The sequence below is a fragment of the Rattus norvegicus genome, chromosome 3 (assembly GCF_021556685.1).
Source record: "Rattus norvegicus strain SHRSP/BbbUtx chromosome 3, alternate assembly SHRSP_T2T, whole genome shotgun sequence".
NCBI lineage: Eukaryota > Metazoa > Chordata > Mammalia > Rodentia > Muridae > Rattus > Rattus norvegicus.
The window spans coordinates 76,435,221-76,447,617 of NC_141536.1; the positions used below are offsets into that span (position 1 = coordinate 76,435,221).

Genomic DNA, 12,397 nt, shown 5'->3' on the forward strand with positions numbered 1-12,397 from the left:
GGAAGGTTCCCAGGGAGCCCTGTGTGCTTCAGTCTGTTGTGGCTGAGACGCATACTCACCATTGGAGTCTTGTACTTGTGGCTCACCACTTCTTTAATTTCAGGAACTAAAACCGGACGGGCAAGAGACAAAACAGAAAGCTCAAAACTAAGAGTGACAGTGGCCTACTCCCCCAGGCGGCAGTGGGCAGCGCCAGGCTCCCCTTCCCTCTGTATCTTCTCACAACAGCTGGGGTAGCTTAGGCTATGACAGAACAGAGCTCAGCCTGTCCAGCAGACTCCTTGGGTTGTCCAGGCAGACTCCTCAAATAGACATCGGAAGTCTGCTGTGGCTCCTTACTTGACGGTTGGGATCTACATGCTTCTTTAGGTGCCCCAAGGTAGAAGGGCTGGCCGTTCTCCCGCCTGGTCATAGCTACTCTCCAGGGTTTTTGAGGAGTTGCAGTAGGGAAGAGAGTGGTCTCTAGCCTGTGCCTCCCTTGCTGAGATGCCCATGAACTCATCCTTGTCACGAGAGCCCACAAATCTAGTCATGAGAAATTGTCATTCCTCCCACAACCCCCACACAGAGGGTCACAAAGTAGTATGAAGTAATAGAATACTAAACCCAACATCAGACTTGGAGGAGACATCAACTCCTGTGAGGCAGGAGACTCTTGGGCCTGCCTGTGTGAGGGAGAGCGTCAGAGGGCTCTGGAGCAGACACACTGATCAGGAGAGAAAGGCGAGTACAGCACCCAGGTGGAGGTGACGGGGAGCATCAGGCAAGTACACACATGTCCACAGCCCAGAATGCAAGACTAGGAGTCAACCCATCCCAGCCATGCAGGGTCTGTCCCCGGCCAGAGGAAGGAGTAGGGTTTCCCAGGTCCAGCCACCAGTGTGGCCTCGTGAGACTGGGAGGAGGGCATGACATCCCTCTGGGGGCAGAAAAGATAGAAGGAGAGTTGGTCACACCTTCTTCTGACCCTGGGAGGTAGAATATCCAGAACCCAGTGTTAGCATGAAATAAACTAATTAGAGACAGAGCAAGAAGCCCCAGATCATTCTCCTGAATTGGAAGAGTTCCCCAAGTTTCTCTCCGGCAAACGAGAGAAGGGAGCACAGTGAAGAGAGAACTCAGAACAGGGAGCCAGCACAAGGGGGAGGGGTGTTGGAAGGAAGAGGGTGGGGAGAAGGAGAGACCACTAGTTATGAAAAGAGCCCACCACCCACTGCAGGGCCCAAGGCTGGGGCCTGGAGAAAGGCAGCACGAGCTGAAGTCACGTTACCTGCTGGAGAACGAAGGTTTTCATAGCAGCGGATGAGGGGCACAAAAGAATGAAGCACAAACACAGCAGGAACTCAAAGCCCCAGGGTGAGCCCCACTACACCATTCCTTAAAGCCTGTTTTGGGGGAGGGATCCAGCTTCCAGATAGACCTGCCCTTCTGCCTCTGAGGCCCATGGGGCTTCTCTGGCCTCAGCTGAGTCTGCCAGTGAGGCCTCATCCCCCTCCTCTAGAACAGAGGCCAGGTGGAACCCAGAGTGGTGCCAGGGAGGCTGGGTGGAACCTTGTTGGGCTGCTAGAGAGGTGGTGGTAGGCAACATGGACAACAGAGCTTGAGGACCACCAGTCTGCTCTGCCCCAGAACTTTCTGACCACTGGCTGGCCAAACAGGAAAGAGGGACTACATTATTACCACCCTAGACTCTAACCTGTCCAAGGCTTCCTGCTCTCCGGGGACCACTGGTTATCCTGTCTTTCTCCTTTCTGTTGTCTTCTCGGGGATCCTTTCCTTCCCTGTCAACTCCTGACCTCTCTGCAGGGCTTTTGTCCCCCTGCCCTACTCCCTCCTCTGGAGCTCCAAGGTTTGAGTTACTGCCATGTGAGTCCAGACCTAAGAGCAAAATAGTGTAATTACCAAATTCTTCCAGGACAAAGACGCCTCGAACTGTATTGCACTTTTTAATGTGATTCAGCTCTATGAAAACCTGCAAGAGAGGGAGGGGGCGGGGGTAAGGCCCAAAGGCTCCACCCCTGCCCCATGAAGCCCACTCTCCCAGCTACAGCCCATGCTCCCCGAGGAAACCTAGTTCCCAGAGGGAAGACATAAGAATCCACACACACACAATCAAAAGCGCTAAGAGGCGAAGAAAGCAGAAAGGGCAAGTACCTTCCGCTCCTGGCCGGAGGAGAAAGCATGGGAGAGAAATGAAGGCATTAGTTTTAATGGTCAAACCCAGCCCAAAGGCCCCTCTGCTGACCTGGGTTACCCACCCGTACCCTCTGTCCAGGCAGCACTCATAGGACACGGTGCCCAGGGATCTCTGACTCGGTCCCTCAGGTCTCTACCCTTCCATACATCCTCCTCCGGCGCAGAGGGCTGGCACGGGTGCAAAGCTCCCCTCGGACTGTCCTGAGGGTGGGAGATGGTCTGATCTTCCTTGACACAGGATCCGGGACCTCCCGAGAAGCATGCAGTGACAGTAATAACTGCTATGTGCTGAGCTCTGACCTGACGCTTTATAGACTCTTATCTGACTGGCACAGCCTCTTACTGTCTGCGTGTTACAGATGAGGAAGAAACAGGACCAGAACATTTGTTCGCTCGTGAGTGAAGCTGGGCTTCAGATCCAAGAACACTCTGACTCCCAGTCTATGCTGCTCCCATCTGTTACTCCAAGAGCAGAACCACACTGAGGGCCAAAGCTTTGCTCACCCCAGCTGCTTGCTGTTGGCAGAAGATGGGTCAGGCCACAAGAAACTGCTCCATTAACATTCTAGACCATGGAGTCAGACCCAGGAGTCGGCCTTCACTGTTACTCTCTGTAGGATGCTACTTCTAGAAGCCAAGCCTTCCAGTACAGGCCATTTTGGACCCAATAGGCAACTGTTAATGTGAAGGCCCGGGATGGGGAACACTGAGCGCTGAACAAGGAGGTGGGCAGCATGTCTGGGTACCAATTAACAAGAGCTCACCTTTTCTGGGAGCGAGGGGCACGGCACTGAAACGGGATCAGAAGCCACCTCTCTAGCTCCTTCATGGTCTAAAAAAGTACACAGGCACTACCCGTCCTTGGGATAACCCTACTAGGTTCCAGACTGGAAATACACTAATAGAACGACAGGATGTCTGGGCAGCTAGTTAGCTATTTCTTGTATCTAAACTTCCCAGCTAGACGTCTTCATGGCTAAACTGGCAAGGAGGGGCAAAAGTAACGTCAAAGCCAGATATCCACCTTCACTGAGTCCCTGCTCGGCCAGGGGATTCAGGACATCACACTAGGACCTAGTTCAGAGTCTTGGGGACTTTAGGGAGGGGAAGAAAGGCACTTGTGTGAGGAGGCAGAGCCGGGAACGGACCTGGGATGATGCGCTGGCCTCAGAGGGAATTAGCTTAAGCAATGTCCACTGAGAGAAAAAGTATCACTGTGTTAAAAAGACCAAGAAGAAAGAGAGAAGTCAGCTCCTAGGGTGGAATCACAGTAGGAAAAGGATCCTGAAGCAACTCCCCCATCAAAGGAAGGCATGAATGAGGCCTGTGGAGCAGGGCAGAGTAGGGACATCCAGAGGAAGAGAAGGGACAAGAGTCAGCAGGAAAAGGCAACCACCCATACTTGGAGAGGACAGAGACAGACAGACGGACGGACAGATGGACACACACACACACACACACACACACACACACACACACACACACACACACACACACGAGATCGTGTACACAGGGAGATTGGCCAATCTACACTCTCAAAGCAAAACCACCAAGAGAAGCACGCCCTGGGAATACAGGAAGGCAGAGAGACACGCAAGAGGGGCCAAGTGAGACGCTCCCACTCACACTGTGTGAGTCTAACGGGTGGGCAGCACAGCCACCAAGCCTCTTCTCTTCCCGTTCCCAACACAGGCTCCCTGCTGCATCTGCTCAGAGCCTGGGTCTCGCCCGCCACTGTGCCCTCCCCTTTGGTTTCTCTCTCGGTCTAGCCATTCACTTCTCTCTCACTTGTCCAAGGCTCTCCCTCTTACTCACTGGGAGAGCACGGAGAGCCTGGAAACTGATCGTATATAGTAAAACACTGGGGCCGGGAGGCCGCCTGCTGCTGCTTGTACATACCTGGTTATGCATGAACTTGAGATTGATCCCTTCCAGGGTGACCTGAAGCAAGCCGCCCTCTCCAGTCTTCATGTCCTGCACAGGGAACTCACCACCTAGTTCAGGCCCTGTGGTAAAAGCAAAGTGTCAGCTGACTGGTGGCGGGAAGGTCCCACAGCCCCTTTCTAGTCGGGTCCCTGGGGTGAGAGGGAGAGCACTCTGGGGTGTCTGCTCCTCACCGGGTTTGATGCTTTGTTGCCGGGCAGCCGCACGCTCCATGCTGTCCTTCACACAGTAGTACAGCTCCCGACACTGCAGCACAGGGAGGGGAGGTCCTTGATAGCAGCCCTTCCAGGGTTCCATTTCCCTGCTCTAGTGCTCCCAAAGGCTAAGGTTAATGTCAGGTCTCAGAGCCAGTGCAAGCATTCCAAGTGAGAGTGGGAGGCCAAATCTGGCTTTAGGTGTGGATTTCGGAATTTTAACTTTCCAGTGAGAAATTCAGCACTTAGTCCTAAATGCCTATCCAATCCCCAGCCCAAACTCTGATGACCCCGGGTACCTTCTTGGTATAGAACTTGTTGAGCTGCGTCTCAGAGCCATTTCTACGCCATAAGCACAGGACCTTGGTCTTGGGACAGTAGGTCATGTTGATAAGCTTCTCATACCACCAGCGCTCGTACACTGTCCCGATGTTACTACGTAAGACCACACAGTCGTCACACACCTGCCAAGACACATAGCCCTGGTCAGTGGTTCTGGTCTCTGGCTGCTTTTTCCATCCCAGGCCACACTACACGAGCCTCACAGGGAAAAGGTGGCATGACTGACCTGGGGGCAGCCCTGCGGTCAAGTTTTCTGCTCAATACTCAGGGCCCCTCAGGGAAACACAGCTGGACAGACTTTCTGTTAGGAATACTGACAGAAATGGAATCTCGGAAAAGCGCACTGTCCAAATCAGTTAGTGTGCCCCACCTCATAGGTGCTCTCTAGACCAAGGACTTAGAGCGTATCTCCTGCCTCCACTTACAACCATATGGAGAAATTAGCTTTGTTACCAAGGAGGAGGCGAGGCGTGACTGGGGAGAAAACACTAGGGCCAGTACATTTTCTAGTCTAAATACTTTTATTTAGAATTCACTAAATTACTTTATTTGGAATTCACTCTTAAATTCTACTATAAAATGCTTTTATAATTACGCAAGTGACACATGAACAATGGTTATTGTGTAAAAATTACTCAATACAGGATGATAGGCGTTAGGAAGCAAGGTCCCCTTCACATGCTTTCCTAGTTCAACAGTTCCCTCCAGACGAACTCACCCATTCTCATAGCTTCAATTACTGGAGTGACATGTGGCACACTGGTTAGCAGATGGGTCTAGGGCCAGACTGCGTGGGTTGAGATCCCAGCTGTACCATACGTAGCTATGTCATGTTGAGCGGGCTCTTTTGTCAGTGTCCCCTCATGGCTAAGGAGGGACTCACTGACAGTAATAACTACTAAGTGTATTAATATGAGCACTTTGTGTTGTTCCGTTTTTGTTTTTTTGGTTTTTTTTTTGGTTCTTTTTTTCGGAGCTGGGGACCGAACCCAGGGCCTTGCGCTTCCTAGGTAAGCGCTCTACCACTGAGCTAAATCCCCAGCCCCCCGTTTTTGTTTTTAAAGATAGTGTCTCACTCTATGTACTCCTGGATGCCCTGGATCTTGTTATGTAGAGCAGGCTGGCCTCGAACTCACAGAGATCATCCTGTCTCTGCCTTCTGAATGCAGGGATTAAAGGAGTATCCATCACGCCTGGCACAACATGCATAAACTCTTTAACGTACATCAGAAGCCAGGTATAGGTGTGGGGATGCAGCTCAACAGCAGGGTGCTGCACACAGAGAGTTCCCAGTTAGCTGCTTTGACGACCTAGGTACGATGCAAAACCATAATACTTAGGGCCAGTGAGATGGCTCGGCAAGAACAACGCTTGCTAAGCAGGCGAGGAAACTTGATTTTGGGCACCCGAGCCCTCATAAACATGGGACAAAACAGAACCAACTCTACAAAGTTGTTTTCTGATCTCCATACACATGTGGTGGGACATAAAATAAGAGGTATAATTTACATAATTGTTAGCAACATAGTGATGCTCTTTAAATCTTTCTCCACCCAAGCCCTCTCGCCTCTGCTCCTGACCACTCTTGGAAGATATTCTTGCCAAAATATTGAACCTTAAACCAAGCATCTCTGCTGGGCTAAAAGTTTACAGAAGAAAGGCAAATGACTGAGAAACAGGGTCAAGGAGATGAGATTGCCAGAAAGTCTAGATGCTAAAGGCAGAAAGTGAATTTCTTCAGCAAAATAACTGGCAACAGGGGAACCTATGTAAGGACATGCTCGAGAATTTTAACTATCGAAGCTGGACAAGCGATACCTGCCTTTAACCCCAGAACTTGGAAGCAGAGGCAGACAGATCTATGTGAATTCAAGGCTAGCTTGGTCTATACAGTGGGCTCTAGGCCAGCCATGGCTATGTAAAACTCTGTCTCAAAAACAAAACAAAACAAAAATGGAAACAGGGCTCCAAGATGGCTCCATGAGTAAAGGGACTTTCTGCCAAGCTGAACACCTGAGTCTGCATTTGACATCCAGGGTCCATGTGGTGGAAAGAGAAAACCAAGTCCTATAAGTTGGCCTCTGACCTCCACACACATGCTGTGATACACATAGAGAGATAAATATACATTTTTTAAAAGAAGGAAAGATAAAGGAAAAAGTCTTTTTATTCCAGTATAGGGAAGTAGGATGGAAATGCTGAATGAAAAGACTAGGTATTGGGGCTGGGGATTTAGCTCAGTGGTAGAGCGCTTACCTAGGAAGCACAAGGCCCTGGGTTCGGTCCCCAGCTCCGAAAAAAAGAACCAAAAAAAAAAAAAAAAAAAAAGAAAAGACTAGGTACAGGCCAGTGAATAGGCAGCCATGCTATACTGTCAACAGACCAGCACGCTCTAGGGCACACCGGAGGTCTCTACTCCCTTCCCACGAGAAAGAGGAACATAATAATTTATGTTCACATCATCTGTTGTTTGGTTTCTCTATGTTGCCTTGACTGTCCTGAAATTGGCTCTTTAGACCAGACTGGCCTCAAATTCTGCCTCCCAGTGCTGGGATTAAAGGTGTGCACCGACACTGCCTGGCTATGGTCACATCTTACTGCTTGCCTACAGTCTCCTGGAGGAGACAAAGGAGACAACGATGCTTGGTGGATGAGAGGATGAGGATAGTAGAAAACAAGGAAGCGGAGGTTAAAATACGCAGCAGCCACCACCCAAACACGTCATGCTATGTTCTCATTCATGGACAATGCAATTATGTCCTACATCCAATACTGAGAAAAAGAAATAAATGGTGAGGATCGCAGTTACCTAGTCATTTGCAATAATAACTTGGTAAATTAATGATAAATAGAAAAAAACCCTAGTGCTGCTCTAGAACCTTCTTGGATCTCTGTATATTCTTCTGGCTCTCCAACATGAACTCACTTCCATGAAAAAGATATCTCCATTTGTGTCCGTCCCTGCGTGCACAACGAACGTCTGCTTCTTCATGTGCCTGCTGCCACTGGATCGGATGGAGAGATCACGCCCATTCTGAGGAAAAAGAGATGCTTAAAATTTTCAGATGTTGCTCTTGCACACAGATATGGAATTTTAAAAAATGTCTCAGGGAATGGGGATGGGGTGGGGAATTTATTGGGGTGGATGGGGAAGGGGGACAACATTTGAAATGTAAATAAATAAAATAATAAAAAAATAAAGTCTCACTTAAGCAATTAAATTTCTAGTACCTTCCTTAGCCCAATCTTTTCATTTGTTTGTTTTGTTTGTTTCTTTGTTTCAAGACAGGGTTTCTCTGTGCAACCCTAGCTGTCCTAGAACTCCCTCTGTAGACCAGGCTGGCCTTGAACTCAGAGATCAGCCTGCCTCTGCCTCTTGAGTGCTGGGATTAAAGGCCTGTGCCACTATGTCCACTGCAGCACCATATTATCTGCTAGCCACTGGCCAAGGGAAAGACCAATGACTTTTCAAAGAATTTCTGTTTACATGAATTGTGGCTATACTTACTGTTCTTGATGTAGTAATAACATTTTAACAATTATTAATTAATTTTAAGATAATTAGACCAGGAGGAGATGGGGGCTGTGATCAGATGCAGTAATTTGCTGATGGCCAAGCGTATGGTAAAGAATGCACCTCTTATAGGGTGTGTTTCTCCTAATAACAGCAACAGTGAAGAGTGTCAGTGTTTCACTTACAGATCCCTTCAGTGTTTGAGAAAACAGCTGCATTCTTGGGCTGGGCATCGTACCCCACACTCAAGGCAGGAGATTACAGGTTGGAGGCCAGCCTGAGCTACATTACAAAACACCACTTCAAAAAAGAAAGAAAGGACAATAGAGAGGAAGGAGCTGGCCCTGCTCCTTGCCATGCTGCATGCCTATTTTCTCCAGTACTTGGGAGCTGGGGCCAGAGGATGGGAAATCTAAGATCATTCTTAGTCACATACCAAGTTGAACCATGAAATCTCATTCTCATCAGAAAAAAATACAATGATGTGTACACCTTAAATACCAACATTTGAGAGAGGCAGCAGCAGCAGGTGGATCTCTGTGAGTTTGAGGCCAGCCTGGTCTACATATAAGTTCCAGGCCAACCAATGCTATACAGTAAGACCTGTCTCGAAAATAAAATGGAACAAAATAAAATAAAAAGGAGGTTGGCAAGATAGCCCAGCAAGAAAAGAACTTGACAGCTTGAGTTAGGTCTCTGGAACCCACACAGTAGGAGAGAACTCTAGCAAAATGTCCTCTAGCACACATACCCAAAAACAAATAAAAATCCAATTTAAAAACAAGAGCTGCCTTTGTTTAAAGCCTCTCTGTGAGTGTAAGGTCAGCTTGGCTTATATAGTAAGTTCCAGGACAGCTATAATTGAATATAGAGAGATGCTGTCTCTAGAAGGAAGGGAGGGAGGGAGGAAGGGAGAAAGGGAGGAGGGAAGAAGGATAGGAGTGAGAGGCTGGTGGGGTAAGGAACTAAAAGAAAACTGCTACATTCTCCACCTATTTCTGTATATAAGCTATTGCGTATGTGGCCTTGGCTAAGGAACAGAGAAAATGTGACCTCACAGGTAGGCACTGGAAATGGGGAGATTCTAAAGGCCTTTCCAGATAAGCAGGTCTCCATACTCTACTGACCTAGAACTTGCTTTCTATACCTCCAGGCTGGCCTCAAGCTCGCTACAACACTCCTCTGCCCCCCTCCCCCTAACACTGGGATTAGCAGCATTACTACAGCAGCTAGGATGTGTATTTGAAAGCCCAGCCATTGGGTTGGGGATTTAGCTCAGTGGTAGAGACTTGCCTAGGAAGCGCAAGGCCCTGGGTTCGGTCCCCAGCTCCGAAAAAAAAAGAACAAAAAAAAAAAAAAAAAAAAGAAAGCCCAGCCATGGACAGTTCATATAGTTACAGTAAAGCCCGCCTGGCTCCTCTAACCTGGAGTAGGAAATTTACCCTTATTTGTACTTGTGATATCACACAGTATATTAGAAAGACACTAACCAAATGTTAATCCTTCAGTATATCTTATTTTTAAAAATCATATTCATGGGGTTGGGGATTTAGCTCAGTGGTAGAGCACTTGCCTAACAAGCACAAGGCCCTGGGTTCAGTCCCCAGCTCTGAAAAAAAGAAAAAAAAATCATATTCATTACATCATCAATCTCATTAGAAAAGCCTTAAAATCCTGGAAAACTGGCCAGACATGGTGATGTATACCTTTAATCCCACCACTTGTGTGGCAAAAGTAGGTGGATCTCTGTGAGTCTGAGGCTAGCCTGGCTTATATAGTGAGTTCCAGGCCAATCAGGACTATGTAGTAAGACTCTCTCTTTAAAAAACAAAACCAAAAAACAAACTAAAAAAAAAACTCCAAAATTCTCATTTTCACATTTAAAAATTTGGTAACCAATATTATCAACTGCCTACCCTAAAAGAACTGGCTCATGGCTCACAGAATCAACTATTGGGAACGCAAGTGGTTCACAGAAATCAGGAACCTGTATGGGTCTAACCTAGGACCTCTGAATATATACTACGGTTGTATAGCTTGGTGTTCTTCTTGTTCTCCTAACAGTGGTAGTGGGGGCCGTCCCTGGCTTCTCTGCCTGCCTTTGGAACCCTTTTCCTCCTGCTTGGTGGCCTCATCCAGCCTTGGTGAGACGGTATGTGCCTTGTTATGCTGTGTTTGGTTGATGCCCCTGGGAGGACTACTCTTCTCTGAGGGAAGGCAGCAGGGTGGGTCTGGGGGAAGGGAGAGGTCAGGGGGAGGAAATGGGGGACAGGAGGGAGGGGAAACTACAGTTGAGATGTAATATAGGAGAGAAGAATAAATTTTTAAAAATAGAGAATTGGTTCACTGTTTTGTTTTTTAAAAAGTGTCTGTCAACTCAACCTAATAGGCATAGGGAAAATGGTGTTTCGTGAACACAGCTAATATTTCACTTATCACAGGCTGCTTTTCCTCACAGCAATCACTGGGTTTGCAGCAGAAATGCTTTATGTATAATTGCCATTTTATTTCAGGAAATATTAAAAAGGCATCAAAGCAATGATTAAAATGTAATAAAAGTGATGTGTTTCAGTTTCATCAAGAACATTCATAAGTGAAACTGGCTTTTTAATTTTCATTTTATATACATGAGTATTTTGCCTAAATGTGTGCCTGGTGCTCACACAGGCCAGTGATGGGCACTGGATCCCCTGGAACTGGAGTTACTGATGGTTGTGAGCCACTGTGTAGGTGATGGGAACCAAGCCCAGGGCCTCGCAAAAGCAGTGTGTGCTCTTAACCACTGAGCCATCTCTCCAGTCCTGAAATTGGTAGGGGTTTGTTTGTTTGTTTGTTTGTTTGTTTTGAGACAGGTTTTCTCGGTATAACAGCCCTGGCTGGCCTGGAACTTGATCTGTAGATCAGGCTGGCCTCAAACTCAGAGATCTTTCTGCTTCTCCCTCCTGAGTACTGGGGTTAAAGGCAAGCACCAACATGCCCAGAAAACCAGCAGTTTTTTAAAATAATTTTTTAGACAGTCTTACAATATAAGCCAGGCTGTCCTTAAGCTTGTGATCCTCATGTTATTAAGATGCATTTTAAAAAGTCAGTTTCAGGGGCTGGAGAGATGGCTCAGTGGTTAAAAGCACTGACTGCTCTTCCAGAGGTCCTGAGTTCAACTTCCAGCAACCACATGGTGGCTCACAACCATCTGTCATGGGATCTGATGCCCTCTTCTGTGTCTGAAGACAGCTACAGTGTACTCATACATGTAAAATGAATAAGTAATTCTTTTTTTAAAAGTCAGTTCCAAGGTCCATAGAGATAGCTCAGCAGTTAAAGGCACTTGCTTTTCTTCCAGGGGACCTGGGATTTGAGTCCCATCTCCCACAGAGTGGTTACCGAGTAGCTGTAACTCCAATTTCAGGGGATCCAGCTCACTCTTCTATACTCTGTAGGCACCATGCACACATGTGGTGTGTGTGTGTATGTATGTATGTATGTATGTATGTACACACACACATACACAGACAAACAAATACACATAAAATAATAAAATTTTTAAAAATTGCAAGACCTAGTTCTAGGCTAAAATAAATAAATTCTAAGTAATAGGATCACTGTGTGCCTCATTACATTCAGCATGAAACTGCTAGGTTTTTAATTTTAATTTTTTAAAACTTATTTTGTAATTTTATATGTATGAGTATTTATGCTCAGAGTGTGCATGTCTGGTACTCTCAGAGGTCAGAAGAGGGCATCGGATCCCCTAGATACAGATGGTTGTGAGCCACCATGTGGGTGCTAGGACTCAAACCCAGGCTCTCTGGAAGAGCAACAAGTGCTCCTAACCACTGACCCAACTCTTTAGTCCTTAAATTATATTTTATTTACTTATTTGTTCTTTTGTTCATTTTGCAAGTGTGGCTGGGTGGGTCGTGGTCTGTGTGTGGGCACGCATGTGTCGTGAAGATCATGTGCAGGTCAGAGGACGGCTTACAGGAGTCAGTTTCCTCTTTCTACCAGTGGGTCCCAGGGATCACACTCAGGTGGTCAGGTTTGGCAGCAAGTGCCTTTCCTACTGACCACCTTACCAAAAAACTGTCTTCTTTTTCTTCTTCTTTTCCCTGAGACAAGGTTTCTCTGTGCAGCCCTGGCTATGTCCTGGAACTTGCTGTGAATTCACAGAGATCCACCTGCCTCTGCCTCCCAAGTGCTGAGATTAAAG

At 47.3% G+C, this 12,397-nt stretch overlaps 1 protein-coding gene across 50 annotated transcripts in view; it reads right to left on the reverse strand.

Moving 5' to 3' along the window:
* Positions 1–12,397, reverse strand: part of Madd (MAP-kinase activating death domain) — a 44,271-nt gene that overhangs the window by 1,244 nt on the left and 30,630 nt on the right. For 27 of the 50 annotated variants that reach the window (XM_087654866.1, XM_087654862.1, XM_087654858.1 and 24 more), the window contains 6 exon segments: positions 7,603–7,710; positions 4,634–4,798; positions 4,314–4,386; positions 4,096–4,202; positions 1,903–1,972; positions 60–106 (listed from right to left, as the gene is read on the reverse strand). In XM_087654866.1, the coding sequence (XP_087510992.1) occupies positions 60–106; positions 1,903–1,972; positions 4,096–4,202; positions 4,314–4,386; positions 4,634–4,798; positions 7,603–7,710 (570 nt within the window). 50 annotated transcript variants of the gene reach the window in all.